The 19,288-nt window shown below is 38.1% G+C and overlaps 6 protein-coding genes across 7 annotated transcripts; 3 read left to right on the top strand and 3 right to left on the bottom strand.

The window, feature by feature from the left end:
- The first annotated feature begins 6 nt into the window (after window positions 1-6).
- On the top strand, window positions 7-2,652 carry LOC129792587 (rab5 GDP/GTP exchange factor). Its single transcript, XM_055831798.1, has 5 exons — window positions 7-211; window positions 286-354; window positions 419-890; window positions 971-1,631; window positions 1,697-2,652. The coding sequence occupies exons 1-5, from the start codon at window positions 136-138 to the stop codon at window positions 2,522-2,524; spliced, it is 2,106 nt and encodes a 701-aa protein (XP_055687773.1). The 5' UTR covers window positions 7-135; the 3' UTR covers window positions 2,525-2,652.
- A 299-nt stretch (window positions 2,653-2,951) lies between these two features.
- LOC129792683 (ER membrane protein complex subunit 7 homolog) lies at window positions 2,952-3,993 on the bottom strand. Its single transcript, XM_055831996.1, has 3 exons — window positions 3,637-3,993; window positions 3,291-3,569; window positions 2,952-3,220 (listed from the first exon to the last, which is right to left on the bottom strand). Exons 1-3 carry the CDS (start codon window positions 3,940-3,942, stop codon window positions 3,104-3,106), a joined length of 702 nt encoding a protein of 233 aa, XP_055687971.1. The 5' UTR covers window positions 3,943-3,993; the 3' UTR covers window positions 2,952-3,103.
- Window positions 3,856-6,031, top strand: LOC129792611 (conserved oligomeric Golgi complex subunit 6). Its single transcript, XM_055831838.1, has 2 exons — window positions 3,856-4,140; window positions 4,198-6,031. The coding sequence occupies exons 1-2, from the start codon at window positions 4,081-4,083 to the stop codon at window positions 5,983-5,985; spliced, it is 1,848 nt and encodes a 615-aa protein (XP_055687813.1). The 5' UTR covers window positions 3,856-4,080; the 3' UTR covers window positions 5,986-6,031.
- Window positions 6,032-6,125: 94 nt separating this feature from the next.
- On the top strand, window positions 6,126-9,204 carry LOC129792701 (cold shock domain-containing protein CG9705). Its single transcript, XM_055832022.1, has 3 exons — window positions 6,126-6,390; window positions 6,476-6,598; window positions 8,468-9,204. Exons 1-3 carry the CDS (start codon window positions 6,290-6,292, stop codon window positions 8,622-8,624), a joined length of 381 nt encoding a protein of 126 aa, XP_055687997.1. The 5' UTR covers window positions 6,126-6,289; the 3' UTR covers window positions 8,625-9,204.
- On the bottom strand, window positions 8,991-14,132 carry LOC129792574 (uncharacterized). Of its 2 annotated transcripts, none has more exons than XM_055831770.1 (4): window positions 13,981-14,132; window positions 13,268-13,911; window positions 12,103-13,199; window positions 8,991-10,406 (listed from the first exon to the last, which is right to left on the bottom strand). In XM_055831770.1, exons 2-4 carry the CDS (start codon window positions 13,907-13,909, stop codon window positions 9,224-9,226), a joined length of 2,922 nt encoding a protein of 973 aa, XP_055687745.1. In that variant the 5' UTR covers window positions 13,910-13,911; window positions 13,981-14,132; the 3' UTR covers window positions 8,991-9,223. The 2 variants fall into 2 exon arrangements, with proteins under 2 accessions (XP_055687745.1, XP_055687744.1); XM_055831769.1 differs by having other exon boundaries at window positions 13,268-13,914; window positions 13,981-14,126.
- Window positions 14,133-16,687: 2,555 nt separating this feature from the next.
- On the bottom strand, window positions 16,688-18,016 carry LOC129792687 (eggshell protein 1-like). Its single transcript, XM_055832001.1, has 2 exons — window positions 17,929-18,016; window positions 16,688-17,358 (listed from the first exon to the last, which is right to left on the bottom strand). Exons 1-2 carry the CDS (start codon window positions 17,993-17,995, stop codon window positions 16,799-16,801), a joined length of 627 nt encoding a protein of 208 aa, XP_055687976.1. The 5' UTR covers window positions 17,996-18,016; the 3' UTR covers window positions 16,688-16,798.
- Between the last annotated feature and the right edge of the window lie 1,272 nt (window positions 18,017-19,288).

Raw genomic sequence — 19,288 nt, forward strand, 5'->3', positions numbered from 1 at the left:
GACATTTCGCACGTTGGGAGAACAGCTGACGCAACTGACGTTGCAAGATTTTCCTTGATGCGATTTTTTTTGTAATTTTTCTTGTGATGCGTTGAAATTTTGTTGAAAAAAAAGTAAAAGGACATCCGTGTGAAGATGTATCTAATGAAGACACCAACGCTGCGGATTGAGAAGAGTGACCTGGAGTGCAGGAATGGATGTGGATTCTATGGTGAGAGAAATTTCTCAATGACGAGGACATCCGGGTGACTAATCGTTGGTTTTTTTCCTTCCTTCTCTGCACAGGAAATGCCCAATGGGATGGATTGTGTTCAAAATGCTACCGCGACAGGAATGCCAAAGGACCCAGCAAAGGTGAGAGAAAGAGAGAAATGTTCCTGACACACCCGGAATGATTGCAAGAAACTTTTCCTTTCAGTTCGTCACACTTTTCCGGCTGTCCGGAGGGATGGAGACTCATCCAGGCATGCCCATTTGTCGCGTCAGCCAGCTGCGCATACATCCCATGTGCATGACAAGCTGAAGAAACGAAATATCCTGGAGGTGTTCAAGAAGTCCCCAAATAGCAAGGACACAGCGGAAAAGCAGAGGCAGTACGTGAAGGTTCTGGACAAAGCAGAGCTGGAATATGCGGAAGCACTGAAGCAACTCAAATTGGCCGACGAGACAAAGAAGGAACTCAAATACTTGATTCAAATGTTCGATCAGTTGATCCACAAGAAGTACACGAGCTACAATGTGGACAAGATCAGCGATAGTGTCCAGAACAGCTACATCAAGATGTCAGACTACATGCTTGCCGAAGGATCTGCCTTTGAGACAACAACACCCGAACAAAGGGAAGAGATTCTCGATTTCTTCGAGAAGTGCGTCATGACGAGGAATCACAAGTAAGTACCTCCACACGATGAATCATCTCTTCATGCTTGACAGGAAGCTTCTTATCTTGATGATATTTCTTGTTTGGCAGAATCCTCTTCTCGCCTCCCTTTACGAATGACGAAGAGAAAGATTCCGCCATTCAGTCACGCATCCGGCAACTGAGCTGGATCAACACAAAGCACCTCCTCTGTGGCATTGATGAGGTGAATGCCGAAGTGCGGGATTTGGTCTACAATGCCATCACAGAACTCGTAGCAATGGACTCCTTCCAGTCGCCGCAGGAGAAGCTGGAATGCATTGTACGGTGCTGCCGGAACATCTTCAATCTCCTCAAGCACACCGGCACCGGAGGACCCGCCAGTGCGGATGAATTCCTCCCAGCGCTTATCTTTGTGGTGCTAAAGGCAAATCCAGCACGTCTGCACAGCAACATAAACTACATCACACGCTTCAGCAATGCAAGTCGCCTCATGAGCGGCGAGGGTGGGTACTACTTCACAAATCTCTGCTGTGCCATCTCATTCATTGAGAATCTCACGGCGGAGTCACTGTCAATGCCCGAAGAGGAATTCCAGGAGCTCATGTCCGGCGAGAAGATGTGCAATTCAGCGTGGGAGAGTGCCCTGCTTGCGTGTGAGAGTCTCAATCTCATCTCGGACAATATGAAGATCATGGCGGACCTCCGGAAGAGGAATGCAGACCTTCAGGATGGCATTGAGGCCATGAATCGGGACATGGATGAATTTAAGGTTAATTCTTTCGAGAATTTCTTTCACATTTCTTTCATTTTGTAATTTTTTAACGTTTCCTCCAGGCTGAGATTTCCCGGAAGGTGTCTGAGGTGATCAGTAGGACTCCATTGGTGCTCAAACCCATTCATACGCGACAGAATCTCGCGCAGAATCGCAAAAACATCCCAAATCCTGTGGATCATGCTTCGGGTGGGCACTTTCAGGCAAATCTCATGTCAGCCTTGAAGTTGGATGACACAAAGGCGCCCAAATTGAAGGTCGAATCCGTCTCCGGGATGCCCTTGACGAGTGTCGATGAGATGCTGGATAAGGTGGAACAGCCAGAGCTGGAGACTCTCGCGAGAAACCTCACAGACACCCTGGAGACGACAGCTAAGGAGGATGGAATGTTGGGAACAATAAGTGCCAGCAATTCAACGGATCTCCTCTCAGCGTCTCCCATCTTTGGCTACAGTTCCTTCGATGTGAACAGCTTGGATGGTCTGGCTACTCCGGAGGACTTCATTCCAATTGACTTCCGTCATGGCCTGACAAATATAAACTATGATTTTGATTTCTCAGACAATAGTGCTGAAAATAGTGTGGCAGAGGATCCAGCGGGGGAAGTTCGAGCATCCTTGCCGGTCTCCCGATCGGATCTTGAGGAGTTTGATCCACTCCTGGCGCGGGAGGCAGAAGAGCCTCCTCCGCCAAAGGACCTCAAACTCCCCGATGCCAGAGAGGCTGAATCCATGCAGAGGAGCATAATTGATGCTGGAGATTCACCCAATGAGGTCCTCCTGCCGTCGCCATTGAAGCCCACAGCTCCCGACTACAAAGGGTTCACGAAACAAGGTCAGAACATCCCAACTATCTCCTGCAACACTGGCGGTGCGCACTCATCAAAGTGAATTCCTCAAATGTCAATCATTCTAGTCCCTGTTTCATGTCCAGGTAGTGACTTGCACTGCTGTTGCTCTTTTTGTTGTGTCCTCTCCGTGTCTTTGCAAATAAATCTAATGTTTTATTGATTTTAAAATCTGTTTTGCATCGCAAGATATGAATAGAAAGGTTTGGACCATCAAACCAATAAACTTGATTCGAGGTTAATTTGAGGTTATGGCATCTCCTTGCTTGGATTTTTCTTCACGACATCAGGACTTTTCCTGGATTGTTCTGCCTGATGGAAAAGCCTGAAAATCTAAGAAAACAGCGTACTGAGAGTATTCATTACTATTTTTTTTCTTCCATGATCTTACTGCGTTCACTGATATTTTTCTTATTAGGACGTCCTAAATTGCCCTTCAATTTTAATTCGGCAAAAGAATAAAAATTAAATTTAGTTTTTTCTTTCTTTTATTCCTCAAAACACTTTGCTATGATTTAGAAATTTACCTACAAACAATAATCACGCAACTCCAGGACAAGGGAGAGCCCCATGTCCTGCAATGAAATCCCACAAAATCTAATGGATAAATGCTCTTCACATTTTACTCCTTTCGCTTCTTTGATTGTGACTTGGTGGCTTTCTGCTTATCCTGCTTTGGTTGTCCACCTGTGAAGAATGACGTGATGACCTCACTGATCTCTGGCATCTCATTGGTCATCTGAAAACGAAGAGATTGGTCACAAATTCCCAGCTGAAAAGGATAATTTTCAAAGCTGTTTCAGGCAAACCTTTGAGAGATTGTTGAGATTTTCCATTTCCTTCTTTGCTTCGGGGTCTGACATCATCTTGGGCAGGACCAACATGAGCAGAAGTGGCAGGACCATCATGAGAACCATTGGATTGAAGAGGAAGTCAGTAATCTTCCATTGCTCACGCATCTGGAAATACTTGAATCGGGTGAGCGCCTTCAGTTTCAGCGGATAAGGCACCTGAATGATTTGCGCTGGTTGAACAAAGTTAACCTTCCTAGCGCGGAATTTCCCCTTTGGATTAATTTCCACGCGCACCTGGAAAGAATAAAGAAATCCGTAAAAAAAAGAACATTCCCGAAAGAACGGCGGATTGTTCACGCACAGACTCATAGATATAGTCGGGATTGACAATTTCGAGGACGTAGCTGCCAGAAGGAACGCCGCTGATGATGAAGGATCCATCTTCCCGGAGGAAGCCCAGGAAATCACCCCCATTTATTGAAATCTGCGTGTCTCTCTGCCATGGATTGTCAGTGCCAGGAAAGAGTTCCGGAGGGTACACTCTACCCTCAATTGTGTACCTTCCCTGATCCTCAATCTCCTCCAGGGCACCATCAGCTGCCTGGCTGAGATTGCAGTAGCTCAGGAGGGTGTGAAAAAACACGAAAATTACTAAACTCGTCTTCATCTTTTCTGCACTAAATTTTTTTTTCCTACGAAGCTGTCATTTCGCAGTGTCAAGAACCTAACCTCAAAAAATTGCCTCCGTGGAAGTTTTCCCATTTGTTTTGCATTTTCTAGGATTTCTCTGAGTTTTTCCTGGACAATGGATAATCTTTCAACGAAATTGAACTCTATCCTCGAGATGAGGATTGACACAGACAAGGTAGAGCTATGAAAACAATCCTCGTAAATCTGTTAATGATTTAATTTCGCTTTTCAGGAAATGCTGGATTCTCTCAAAGATCTGGACAATTTCTTCGTGGAGAACACCGTGCAGACGCGTCGACAGCTCCGAAGTGAGATTGAGAAGCGTAGCCTGAAGATCAATGAAGATTTTCTCGCATCTTTTCGCTCTGTGAAGCAATCCCTGGATGAGATTTGCGAGGGTATTGAGCAGATGAATGGGAATGTGGATAAAATGCGGGCTCGTCTAAAGGCGACACAGAGTCAGACACAGGATCTAATTCAGCAGACAAATAGCCTTCAGGAGGAGAGCAATAAACTCCAGTTCCGTCAGAAGGTGGCTGGAGCTTTCCTCGCTCGCTTCCAGCTCTCTCCGGCTGAGCAGCAAATCCTCTGTGGGAGTGCCCGGGATGTCCCGATAACGGGGGAATTTTTCACAGTGTTGGATCGTTTGCAGGCAATCCATGGGGATTGTCGGGTGCTGATGCAGTGTGGCCATCATACAGCTGCCCTGGACATTATGGAAGAGATGAATTTGATGAAAGAATCCGCCCTGGAGCGCCTGTATCGATGGACACAGAATCACTGCAGAAATATTGATGCGAATGAAATTGGGCCACTTGTCATGCAGGCTATGAATCGCCTCCAGGATCGTCCGGTACTATTTAAGTACGTCATTGATGAGTACGCAACGGCCAGAAGGGCAATCCTTGTCCGGAACTTCATTGATGCCCTCACTGTGGGTGGTCCTGGAGGCAACCCCAAGCCCATTGAGATGCATGCCCAGGACCCAAAGAGATACGTTGGAGATATGTTCGCGTGGTTGCATCAGGCAATTCCCAGTGAGAGGGAGAATCTCCTGAATCTCGTGAAATTGTGCGATCAGGCTGATTTGACGGATCAGATTCAGGTGGCTCTGGCCAATATTGCCGATGGAGTGTGTCATCCGCTGGAGGTACGTGTGCAGATGATTCTAAGTGGGGAGAAGCAAACCATCGTCCTGTACGCTGTGGCCAATCTCATCCGTTTCTATCAGGGAGTAATCAATGGGGTTGTTCATGGAGGAAACCTCGAGCAGTGCTTGGCAAGTATGCAGCAGAATAGCGAGCAAACGTACCTGGGGAGTCTGCAGCAGCAAGTGAAGAACCTCCTCGTGGGGCCAATGGGGACAACAATTGAACCACCACAGAGTGATCTAGCACCGCCTAAGAGTGTCTCCATCCTCTTGGGAATCATGAAGGAAATCCTTTCTGTGGCCAGCATGGTTGAGGGACGACAGTCGGATATCAAGAAGATCGTATCGTGCGTTATTGATCCCCTCCTCAGGACAATCACGGAATCTGCCTCCCATCTGCCCACAGTGGACATGGCTGTGTATCTCCTGAACTGCCTGTATCAGATGCAAAGCACACTGGCGGTGTATGAGTACATGGAGGAGCGCATTGAACGCCTCCAAGCACAGTCAGATGCCCAAATAGATACGCTCACGTCTGAGCAGGCTTCCAGCCTTGTGGCTAATCTCAATCTCGGACCCATCTACACCCTCCTGCAGAGTCATGCAAGCAAATTCGAAGTGGGCAGCTTGAAGATGTTCAATGCAAAGCTCGATACATTCCTCGAAATGCCAGATATTCTTCTACTGCAGCAGATGAATCTTCTGCAGAGCTCCAATCATCGTGCTGTGGTCAGAAAGAGATCTTTCAACGTCATCATAGCAATCTACCGGCAGTTGTATGAGAAAGTTCATGACCCTGAGAATGGGTACGATAATCCCGGATCATTGTTCAGCAGATCCCCTGAACAGGTGGCGGAATTGCTGACTTGATAAATTTTAATTTATTTGCAAATTAAATTCATAAAATTATCCTGAATTTTTGAGTTTTTATGCGAAATCGGCATATTTTGGTGACGATTTCTCTAATTTTTGTCGCATAGTGTAAAATTTTTGAGGTTATGGCGCTTTTTGTTTACATTTTTTGACATTTTGAGTAGCGTTTGGTTGGGCAGCCCTGCACGTTCAATCGCCAAGTTTTTTTTGTGTGTGAAAAAAATCTGCGTCTCACTAAAAAATAGTAATTTCTGGAATATCCTCAATTTATTCAATTCAAGAAGTTCCTGTTCTGAAGACAATGGAGGGACAAGACCTGAGTAAACCACCTACGAAAGGATCGCAGAGCCTGCAGCTCCCGGATGCCGGTTTTCGGACAAAGCGGACACGCACGGCATCGACGTAAGGGATTGCGCAGCTCATCTTATTCCGCGATACCTTTGTTGGCTAAATCTGTATTGAAATACTGCGATGTTCCTTCTTGTAGGTCTGCTCGTGCTCTTGAGAATCCCGTTGAGAGAGGCACCATCAAGTCGTTTTGCCGCAGTAAGGGTCATGGCTTTGTAACCCCTCAATCCGGAGGCGAAGATATTTTTGTCCACATCTCAGAGTAAGTTTAATTCTTAAGTATCTTTCCCATTAGGAAACTTCTTGGGGGCTTTATTGAGTATTAATCAATAATTTTAAGTTCTCAAAATTAGAAGAAAATTAAAATTTTAAGTAAGAAAAGGTAATGAGATCACGTGTGGCTGTATGAATTAAAGATTACGGTCTTTTATCGTACCTCCGGATAAATTCAATGTAATTACTACAACCTTGGTCTTATGCTAATCAGAGCATAATGACCTCTATGTGTAGTTATCATATTTCCCAAGATATAGGCGTATACAAGGACAAAAAGCCCCTTCATTGATTTTTTTGTAGGTTGAATTCATGAAAGGATTATCCGTTAGACCCACTTTATTCTTATTTTTAAATATTAAATGCATTAATTTATTAAAAAAAAGTTTTTAAAGCTATTTATAATTTTAATAGTAAACCAGTGCAGCTATTTGAGGGCAAATATGAATTTTAGATGCAGAATTTTAAAATAATTCAGTGAGAAGCAATTTTGAACACTAAAGTTGTAGCTAGTCTCCAGGGGCGTACCCAGGCAATCATTTCAGAGGGTCGTTAAGGAATATAAAAGAAATAAATTTGAACGACGCAAAGATAGATTTAAATAAATTATAAATTAAAGAATTACACATTATATTTAAAATGTATTTAAAAAGGACGATTTAAAAATCAAAAATCGAGTTTTATAAAGGTTCGTATTCAAATTAATAGCCTTTGCCTTTGCTGACATTTGTTTTGAAACGTTTGACATTTGTTTTTAACATAATTTCTAACGTATTACGTTTCTATCACTCAAAGTTTGTTGACGTTTCTCGTCTAAAGTTTCGTATTTCTAAACATTGAGGAATTTTGAAGTATTTTGACATTTTTAACGTTTGACGTTTAATAATACGTTTGACATTTCATGTCATTTTTTTTTTGGAAAAGTATTCTGCTCTAACGCTGGACATTTCTTTTATACCGTTTGACATTCCTTTTCTTACGTGCAGTACTGCTTAACCCTTTAACGTCCAACGTGAAACATAAAAACATTGAAACATGCGCTCTTTTATCGAGATTTTTATTCTATGAATTTTTTTAGAGGACTTTTCTCACTCAGAACGTCTTCTTTGATCCCTTATGCGTGAATTTGATGCGTTTGTAACATGGAAAAACAATTACATTCATAAATAATTGAAAAAATAAAATGTTTCACGTTTGGGTCAGCGTATGACCCAAAAAACCTTAAAGGGTTAAACAATTGACTTTTTGTTTCCTATTGTTTATTTCTTTTATGACATTTAACATCATTTTTTGACGTTTAACGTTATCTCATTAACCCTTTCGCGTTCACATCAAACTTCGGATCTTTTTTATCAGGATATTTCTTCTATTGATGCTTTCAGAAAACATTTTGCAGGTAAAACGTCTCCTTTGTTCTCTTTTGTGATAATTTAATGCATTATCTGACTTAAAAAAAAAAAACAATTAAATTCGTATAAAATTAATGTTTCATGTAAGGATCTACTTATGACACGAAGAACGCGAAAGGGTTGAATTTGGTCATTCTAACGTTTGACGTATTTTTCCTGGTTCAAAAATCCTATTAAAATTCTTCTTTTATTTTTTCGTCTGTAAATTAAATTTTGAATTCCGTAATAAAAAACCTAAATTGACTTAAATTTTAGAGTGTTTAGGCACCTAAATACCTTCCCTGGTTACGCCTCTGTTAGCTGATCAATGAGATCGAAATAGGAAGCCAAAAATAAGCAAATTCTAAGACTTTATCGTTATAATTTAGCAAATTGTTGTTAAGTAAAATGAAATTTGAGAAAAAGGGGTGAATAAGAACTTATTTTATAATTTAAATCTTTTTTCGTAGCATCGAAGGAGAGTACGTGCCATTGCCTGGTGACGAAGTTAGCTATCGGTTGTGTTTTATTCCTCCGAAATATGAGAAAACTCAAGCAATTCACGTCAATATCACCAACTTAACACCCGAAGTACATACTAGATGGGAAGAACCGCCTTACCAATAAAACGCCACATCATTGTGAATTTTGCACAGCAGCACAATAATCTATGCCACATCCAACTTTAAAATAGAAATTCCATAAAAAAAATACCTCTTAGCCTTTAGTGATAAATATAAAAGCACACAAACATAAAAAAATTATCCGTTTTGTGCACAAAAACTTTTTTTTTTCAAAAATGAATTCCAAGGGAGAAAAAACATAAAAAAAAGTCTTTTAAGTTTACAATAGAAGTTCACAGTATTTACTTGAAAAAAAATTACTTTTGTGAGTTCTTAAGCGTCCTGTTCGTAGCAATTCGCTATATACAAAGTAGACTGTAATTTGCAGAAATAATAACATTGAATAAAGAAATAATAATAATGCAGAAAATTAGATATTTTGGAAATGTTTTTATAGAAGAAAAATAATTTACAAACATAAAGAATTATAAAAGTTTCATAGGATGCTAAAAAAAATAAAACAGGTTAAAGTTACTTGATAGCGATTTTTTGATAGAAAGTGTTTACGATGGTGGAAAAAATGTATAATTTTGTGGTAATTAAAAGCCAATAAAATTTAAATGTTCATCTAAATGAAAAAAAAAGTCTTATATGCGGGTAATTTTATACAATTTTAACGGGAATCATAATATTCTGATGTGCAACTTGTACACGAATAATGAAGGATTTCTTGGGCATTTGACCCTCAGGGAGGAATCTCAGAAGCACCGTGAGGGTGTCTCGTGGTAAAATTTCCCTTCTGGACGGAAGAATTTCCACCAAATGTGGGTAATTTGTATCAATTTCAACCATTTGCGGTCTCCCACTCAATGACTTGACCGTGAGCCTCTTGCATGCTGCATCATGAGACTTCCAAACAATTTCCTGCGGCTGCACACTCACAACTTCCACCTCATCGTGCGTAACTTCATGCTCATCTGGCTCCTCACCCGATGTGATCGTACGGAAAAGGACAGTCTCCTCAAAGTCTGCCATCCATCCCGATGCCTCCAGTACCGTCTCATCGGCTCTTTCATTGTTAATTGTCAGCGCAATCTCAATGCTCCTAAAGCCCTGAGCTAGATCTGTAATAGCCATTGAATTCTCCCTTAATTCCTCCAGATTCTCCAAGTCCTGCTCCTTTGGGAAGGAATTCCACAACCCCGATAGAACGGTGGATGACATCAGAGCATGATTTGGCATTGTCTTCATTAATTTCTTCATTCGATGCCTTGTTGGTTCATCCCCTGTTATCACGACTAAATTAGCAATAACAATCACATCAGTTCCCCTCTGCATCTTAAGTAACTTCTTCAGCTCCTCACGCTGAGGGCTAAATTGAATTTTAATATTCGTCGAGCACGATGGTGGGACAATCAAGCGCGATGGGTTAACACTAACAGACGTGGTGAAGTAGCGTTGATCCGTACGGGTATTCTCGACGTTCACACTAGCAAAGGCCGTAAGGGACCCCTTGTTGTGCACCCGGATAATTTTCTCAAAGGTCCTCATGGGGTTCTTGATGTCCCCAATGGGAAGGAATTTCGAACCCACCGGTCCCTGCTGGAGTCCTTCGATAGTTACCGTGGCATGACCACCGTAGCCGTAGAGTGGAATCACACGGCTCGTACTATCAGCCAGGGGAGGCTTGAAGATTAACTTCCCAACAGCTGGACCCTTGATTGTTGGGCAGAAGACAATCCACATGCCACGGCATTCCTGGGGTTGAAGAGTGATGGTCATATGAGGTAGTTCAGCACTTCCAAATTGGAATCCTGGGCCATCAATCACGGCACGCAAGGTTAATCTAATAAATAATTATTCGTAATGTTAAAAAAAAAAAAAGTTCTTAAGTGTATTTATGCGTTGAAATTTAATTTATGAGCTGTATTAGAAGACAAAGCGAGGGCTACATTGTAAAGACGGCTAAGTAGGCTAACTTTGTATGGGATCCGAACTGACTTAGCCGTTTTTACAATGTAGCCCTCGAAAGTGGAGTTTTTTTTAAAGAAATGGATAAATGTTGAATAAATAAATAAAAATGTTTAATAACAAAAAAGAACAAGAAATGCTATTTTTTTTTAGAGAAACAGGTTTTAACATTTTGAACCTCAAAGACTGATTCAAGAAGTAGCTGAAGAGCTTTGAAAAATCTTTGACTACAATTTGAGCAAGATCAGTCAAATAGAACATGAAATCCGGATCTTAGAATTAAAAAAAAAGTTTTAAAATGAATATGGCCGAAATTCTCTACTAACACTGTAAGTCCAACTTTAGTTTTTTAAGCCATAGTTAATTTTTTAAGTTAAGCAGGCCTAAGTTCCTTAATTCCTTTTTAATTATGTCCAAAATTTCTTTTATTCTAAACTCAAGTTTTTATAAACTAGATTTTTAACTTTTAAGCTAGACTAAAGCCTTTTAAGCTAAGATTAGGTTTTTAAAAAAGAAAACCTCAAGTTTTTTAGGTGGGGCTTGAGTTCTTTATGGATTGGACAGGTCTATGTGTCTTAAGCTAAGTTTAAGTATGTTAAGTTATGCTTGGGTAAGTTTTTCAAGTCAAGCTTAAGATTTTTTTAATGTCAGACCTAAACTTTTTTTTTAACATAGGCTCATTTTTTGTTTCAATTTTAGGTTTAAGCGTTCTTAAACCAGGCATTATATCTGTATGCTAGAATTAAATCTTTTTAATGTCTGGTTTCGATATTTTTAAAATTAAATGCATTTTTTTTAAAGATAAATCTAAAGTTTTTGGGTCGGGCTTAAGCTGTTTTTGAGGTCAGGCCTAAGTTTCTTAAACTAGGCGTCAGTTTTCCATGTCCCAAGCTTAAGTTTTTTTTTTAATTCTAGACTTAGTTTTCTTTAAACTAGATTCCAGTTTTCTATTCTAGTTTAAGTTTCTTTAAATCTCAAGTCTTTTTTTAGGTTTGGTTGGAGTTTTTCAAAAATAAACTTTTTAAGCTTTAAAAATTAGGTCAAGCTTAATCGAAACTGATTGCACTTTTATATTTTTTGCGCATTTCGATCTTCAAAGACAACCAGGAGCTTATATTGATGGTCCTAACGTCATTAAAATCAGTAAAAAAAACCTGACTTAAGCCTAAATTTATAAAAATTTGAGCTTTGAGCTTCAAAATTTAAGTTCAGTCTAAAAAAAACTAGAACCTGGTTTAAAAAAATATTTAATTCGAACTTAGTTCTGAATTTAGTTTAATATCTTGTAAACGCCGACATATTATTTTTTTAATTATCTAATTAAATTAATTTTAATTAAAAACGGGAAAAATGAATTTTTAACCAAAATTTCTATTCAAACCGGAAATCTCAATCTCTTACCGTTCTAGGTCGAATGGAACATTCTTTTTTTTTTCACCACAACTTTCATTCTTAAACCAAGTTTTAGCCCAATCTAAATATTTCTAAATTACAATAATTGGTCTAAGCTACGTATTATGTATAAGATACGAATTAATATATTTTTCTCTGAATTATTCAAACAAACTTACCTTTTAGCTGACGTATTCTTAATCTGGATGTTCTTCGTTATAGACGTTCTGAGTCTCACACTTCCCCAGGAGAGTTCTCCATGAGTGGCTTTGAGCGGTAGGTATCCCTCTCGATGATTAAACTCACTTGCTGTACTCAGCTGTGATGTTGTTCTTGTCAATCCGGTGCTTCCAGGTGATTTGGAATCACCCTTAATGAGCCCATAATTGGGCAGGGACATCTTCCCCGAATCTATGGGAGTGTTGAAGATGAACATTCGATCCGAGGCAGATGTGGGATCGATTGAATCTGAGTTCATTCGTGTTTTCTCAGTATTTTCTGGGGATTTATCACGACGACACTCCACCACGGAAGGAGCTGGATCTGACTGGATGTAGACACTCGATCGGGATCTTTTTCGTGTTCCTCTTGTTTGCTCAGCGAAAGGTTCAAGTCTTGAGCTTGAGGAGCGTCTTTTGCTCTTTTCGTGAGCGGATTCCGTTGAAAGGGACAACTTGGAATTTGATCCCGCCCTTCGAGGACTTTTTGTTTTAAAGCGACAAAAATCTTCGTATTCTTTATCACTTTGACGATTCTCTTTTCCACTTTGAAGGGTGCTCTCGTTGATTGTGCCCTCAGTTGAATTGAGATTTACCTCCTGGGCTGTGATGTCATCAAGTGGGGACTTCCGGATGTTCTTCTTGGGTTCCTTTTTGAGCATATTTGCTAGAATTTTGTTTGTTGACTCTGAAAGATTTAAATTTTCAATGAGGGAGTCAACGTCTGTTTCCTTCGGTTCGGCTGTGTAGGTCCTCCCCGCGGCTGAGGGGGCTTCAGAGTAAGCAGACGTCACTGAATTCACGGTGCTACTCAGCATGCACGTTGCCGCAGGAGTTGGGCTATCTGCTCGTATCATATTATTCACAGCTTCACTCTGTTTGTGACACAAAGCTCCCAAAGAGAATTGGTCAGAAGCGTATGATGCGTTGTGAGGAACAAAGAACCCAGAGAAGCCTTCGTAATCTACGGGAATCTCCGTTGTCTTCTTCCTTCCGGGTACTGCGAAAAACTCCTTCTCCCAATCCCTTTCATCCTCAGACAGCATATTTCTTTTTATCTGCAAGCAATAGAGGGGAGAGAGATGAATATTAAACTACAAAGAGAAGCCTTCCGGGAGATACTTACATTGTCTGAAGACACAAAATCATCCGAATGGAATGATTCTCGATCAGAATTCTTCAGAGATTCCATTCTGTTCCTTCCTGAGCCACTTCCATGACTTTCCCGGTAAGTCTTGCTGAAATCTCGAACATTTTGACAGAGACTTGTGGCAAAGATTTCATCGAGATCTTGCTCTCTATTTTTACACAATGTACCCTCGAGGTTTCTCCCACAGCTCTCCCGATAGCTCGTTCTGAGATCCCGGACTTGCTGAAAACGGCTCGTCCCAAGGATGTCATCAAAGTTCTCCTCAACAGGATCCGAAGACTTTTTCTTCGAGACCCCCTTCCCGTCGTGCTTTGACAACATTGTAGACCTTCCAGTAATCTCAGATGGATCAAAAGTGAATTTCTGAGACATCCCCAAATCCTCGGTTTTGTCCTCAGCAAGGTCACTTATATTTATGGACAAATTATATTGCCGGCTGGTGCTCCCTTGCGGCGTTTCATTACTCCTACTCGGCCGGAAAAGATGAGATATTCTCTCAACATTTCCCCGCATGGGAGACTGAGATTTCTCAAGCAATTCACGGGCCTTCTCCCGTTCATCCTGGAGTTTCTTATTGATTTTACTACCATTATTTGCCGGCGAAATGTAGTGTGCCATGGCTTCTGAAAGACACAAAATACCGTTAATTAAATTTTTGAACAGAAAAATTGTTTCCAACATTTATTTACCCGTGAGCTGTAAGTTTTCCTTCTCTAATAAGAGAAAATGAAATAATTTTGATGCAAATTTTCAGAGATATTTAGGAAATTGAAAAATTTTCAGCATAAGAATTAAAAATCACAAAAACAATCAGTAACTGACAAAATGACGCATCATACGGAAAATGACAGTTATTTTCGCGGATGATGGAAAAAGAAGAAGAATTCCGAAAACACAACGCGCCAAAATTCGTATGATTCATTGCGAGAAAATTTTTAGGTTTTTCTCCTTTTTCACGCGATTTTCATGCATTTTCTTGACAGAATGAGTTTCTTGGGATAATACGTGAATACATTAAGGTCCATTAAACGTCCTGACCCAAAGAGAAAATAATTTTTTGAACAAAAAACATTTTAAATGGAAACATAAACATTATAATGGAGTGGAGAAATCAGTGATTTTAGTGAATTCCAGGGATTCCAGACCAAAGACACTGGCCAGGATGTTGTGGGATGGAGTTTTAAGTATCCTGCTTCACTTTTCTGGTAAGCTCTATGAAAATAATTATGTTTATGAATAAATTAAATTAGGTAAAAAAAATAATGATTACAGTGCAAGTCCACCATCAACGAATAATGGAATGTGGACTTTCAGTGTAATCCAAATCAGTACCAAAACGAACATTTCTCTTTAATTTATGGAATATCCTGGCAAAAATTTTTCTATTTTATGAAAACCTCCCTAAGAATCTTTCTAAAAAATTTAAATGTTAATCCTACAAGCTCAGGACCAAGATAATTATGTATTGCAAATCGGTATTACTTTGCCTTTTTTGGCGTTCTTCCTTAGCGTTCATTAACACTTGGAGGATTTATGTGGACACCGTGGCCAATTGAAAGTTGAAGTCGTATTATGAGATTTTAAATCTATTGTACCGATTGTACCAATCTTTCACTTTCAGATCTATTGTACAGATCAAAATGTTCACAATTATCATAATTATAGGCTGAAAGAGAAAAGAAACAAAATAGATTTTGTTTGGCTATTCTAAATATGACGCCATCTTTTTTTTTGAAGCTACATTGACACACTTTTTTGCTTCTTTCTTTAATCTTCTAAACCGATTTTGATGATAATTTGTGAAAATCACCTTCAAAAAAGCAATAAAAATTTAGAAAATACATTTTCTTGGTTTTCATTAAACCGAATTATTTTATTTTATTTTCCTTTAAGTTACTGAGAAATCTTGAAAAAAATCAAGTATCTCACCCAGAAATTGCTTGACCTAAAATTCCTGGTTTCTCCCACTATCCCAAGGAGGTACAGTTTATCCTCAAATGTTTCTTTGATCAAGAACTATCATTCCTGAAAGTTCCAATAAAATCGGTCATCATTTCTAGGGGCAAAAAAAATGGGTAAATCTGGTTCTTAATATTTGTCCGATTTTGATGATTTTGTTAAAATCAAAATCTAAAACAAATGCCTTCTTCGATTTTAATTAATTTTAACAGATAAAAACTTTCTCAAAAATATAATTTAAAATCGAAAATTGATGAAGTTATTCTTTGGAGTCATTAAATAAATACGATAATCGAAAAAAAGAAAGGGTTTAAGGAAATTGGTTTAGCGATAAAATGATTGATTTACGATGGTTATACTACCCTAGTAGGTACAAACCATTTTTTAGCCAACTATCGTATTACGTAACTCCCATAATTCCATGTGAAAAAAAATACAAACACGATATCACAATAAATATATTTTAAACCATTTCTCTTATTCGAATATTATGCAATATCGCTATATACATATGTAGCTATATTGTGAAATTTGGCGCCAACGAGACGCTTTTTGATGCCAAGAATCAGGCAATGGAAAGTTGCCGCCACAGAGACGAGACCTTACCCCACTCATTTTTTTTTTGGGTGGAACTTCAGATGATGTATATTTGCCGTAGCCATAATGCCTCGGAAAATTGTGAGGAAGAAAGTGCCCAGGAAAAATATCTTTTTTTTTTTGTTTTCCTCCTTGTATTTTTCTATCTTTCCCTCTAATCTTATTCGTTCAAATCGGAAGTTTCGCCCTTTTTGCTATTTTATCTGTGTACGTACATATTATGTATTGGAATGAAGAACTACTAAATCTTTTGTTTCTACGAAAAGTTAGATATTACAAGCTCACGCCTATAGGATTTTTAGATTGCATAATTAACATAATATAGAACTTTGATAAATCGAAAACAAAATCTATCCAAGTCAAAAATATTTATTTATTTGCTTTCAAAGACTTTAGAAGCAAAATAGGGTGAATAGGATTTGAATTCAATGTCAAACTGTGAGGAAAATTTGTACTGCTTAAAATCTGCATAAGAATTTTTTATTTTCACAAAAAATCAAATGGATTCGGTTAACATTTGGAGGACCAATAATTATAATCTTAATCTTTGATCTTAATTTACTCTCAAAAGAAAATGTTTTTCCAAATTTTCTTTCAACTAATTTGAAGTAATTTAGCATTCCAATAAGATGTGGAATTGATCATGATAAATTAGATAAATACTCTGTAATGATTTTTTAAAAAATCGATTGGCAGCGATTACCAGTTTTGTCCTCCAAGTGTGAAAAAAGAGTTTTAAATAGAATTAGACTTCGCAAAAATTTCCATAAAAAAAACTTCTGGAAATATCGGAGTTAAAATTCATGGACCTTTTTTTAAAAAATAAAAAGAAATAATATAAGTAAGAAACTGCGAAAACTTTATTTTTCGCTCGCTCTACATGCTCTATTCTACATTTCATAAATAATTTTTAGTTCTAAAAATGCTACAAAAAAAAATGAAAATCTTCATCTAAAAGTGAAAGTCCTCTGGTGGAGCATCCGGTTCACCATCTGGAATTTCTTCATATCCTTCTGGTAGTCCTTCTGGGAATGTTTCCTCACCACCTCCATACTGTTCCAATCCTGCTGGTGGACCCATATCAGGTTCAATGATTGGGTACTCCTCTGGCTTTTCTCCGGAATATTTATCTGGTCCCCCTCCGTAGTTGTCTTCTGGTTCTGGTTCCGGTTTACCGTAGCCTCCACCACCATATGACCCTCCGGATCCTCCATTTCCTCCACCTCCGTATGAACCTCCATTTCCTCCACCACCATATGATCCTCCACTTCCACCATAAGATCCTCCACCACCACCGTAATGTTCATGACTTTCCTCTTCACTCTCTTCTTTGCCGGAATCATCTTCATATTCATCCTCATACTCATCATCGTACTCATCATCATACTCATGTCTTATACCGGAATCATCATCGCTTGTAGAATCATAGGACCCGGAATGACTGTAGGAGTCATCATCGTCGTCGTAGTCATCCTTTTGTATCTTCTGATATTTTAAATTATTTTCTGTTTCTGGAATAAGTAATTGTTTATTTTTCAATTAAGAACAAAACAGATAGGTAATTAATAAGAAAAAAAATTAAAATGATTCTAAAAAGGGGGCTTCATTGGCAACATAGGTCTCAAAAAAGCTACTTTTCGGGAGAGCAAATTTTTCTAAAAAAAAATCAGTAAAAAGAACTGCTTGCAGCATTGCAGCCAATGCTTTATGAATTGAAGAAAAATAGCTTTTATTCCACGGAGTTGGAGAAAAATTTTCCCCTGCATTTTTCAGGAAATTCTTACCATTGCACAAGGATATAAAAATTTCAGGGATATTATGGAATATTTGAAGCATCAAAAGATGCAATTTTCGATTACTATTTATACTCGGGTATTGTTTATAATCTTCGGGCACGTCGACTTTTCATAGAAATATTATATCCCTTAGGCACATCTGGGTTAATATCCGTTTGTGGCTTCAATTAACAACTGATCAAAATATCTAACTTTTATCTCGATTTTCTAACACTTTTTCATATTTATTTCTTTTGTTTTGAAAATTGTTGAACGTATTACTTATTTAATCAAACGTAAACTCACCTAATCCCTCACAGACCCAACTATTTAGAAAAATAAATAAAAAAATAAAACTTATAAGAGAAGCCATTGCTTTCAAGAATGCTTGACTTTCTTTAGCATTTAGCACACTTGTTGGTTTCTTTTATAAGGTAAAATTTAGTAAGATAAAAAAGGAATTTGTATAATAATCAGCTCAAGTTCCTCTAGTAAAAATTAATTAAATATGTAATTGGTTCTGTTTGTTTTCTTAAGAAAATACTTTGATAAAAATAACAAATTGTATTTTATTCTACAGCAGTGTGGTAGGAAAATTAAATATGATAATATGTGTCAAATAATCATACCAATTAGCGAAATGTAAGTTTAATAAATTCTATCTTTTGTGGCGTTCCATTTCACTGGGTTTCCTTTGTCGCAAATTACAAAAAAAACTATTTCAAAATGTTCTTCGGTGTCAATGCGAATGAAATAATCTGAACTTTGTCATATTAGCTGTGATATTTTTTTAAAAATTTTATTTCCTCATAATATTCTTTACAACAATTCAGAATATTAATGTAATGAGTTTATTTAGATTTACTACAATGGTGCCCGGGTAAACTAGTGCAATAATAGCTGAGAGTGTATGAAATTTAATACTTCACCAACACTATACACAATTGAGAATTTCGTAATTTATTTGGTAGTAAAAGACAGCACCCTAAAGCCATAATTCAGATTTATTCGCATATTTGGAACCCTCTTCCAAAAAACTTTTAATATAAAGCAATTTGAAGGGAAAGTTGTTGTGTTTTATTTGGATTAAAAATTATTATATGAATTCCTTTTAAGTCAATGAAAATAATTTTGTTTAATTCACTTATCTATTACTTTTATTCAAAGGTTTTTCTCGCTCAATAAAGTATATTTGCTTCCCAAAGCTTTCAACCCTTATTCGGGCCTTCCTCAGTGTCTGAATTTAAAAAAATATATTTTCTACATTTTAACATTTTCTGTACATTTTCATTAGCTCGAGCTCTTCAGAGAACTTAGAGGAAAATTGTGCTGATTTTATAACTTAAAAATCGCACACAATATTCCATAGCTTTCGACCCCAATGGACGCTTTTTGATTGATAGAGAATGTCTAAAGTATTAAAGTCTCTGAGCATGAGTCATTGAATGCAGATTTAGACTTGGGAAATTCTGCCGAATATTATATTCTTCACATCATATTTTACTACGTATAGGCTCATTACAGGGTGGCTAAGAAGTTAAGGCATAACTATTAACATTTTGTAGTCAAAAGCCTTATTGTGAAAATCCTAAAATTCTTTATTATTTTTCCTTTGTTTAATTGTTCATAAAATATAATTCTTAATTTTAAAGATAAAAACATTGTA

This window comes from Lutzomyia longipalpis, chromosome 3 (genome assembly GCF_024334085.1).
Source record: "Lutzomyia longipalpis isolate SR_M1_2022 chromosome 3, ASM2433408v1".
Lineage (NCBI taxonomy): Eukaryota > Metazoa > Arthropoda > Insecta > Diptera > Psychodidae > Lutzomyia > Lutzomyia longipalpis.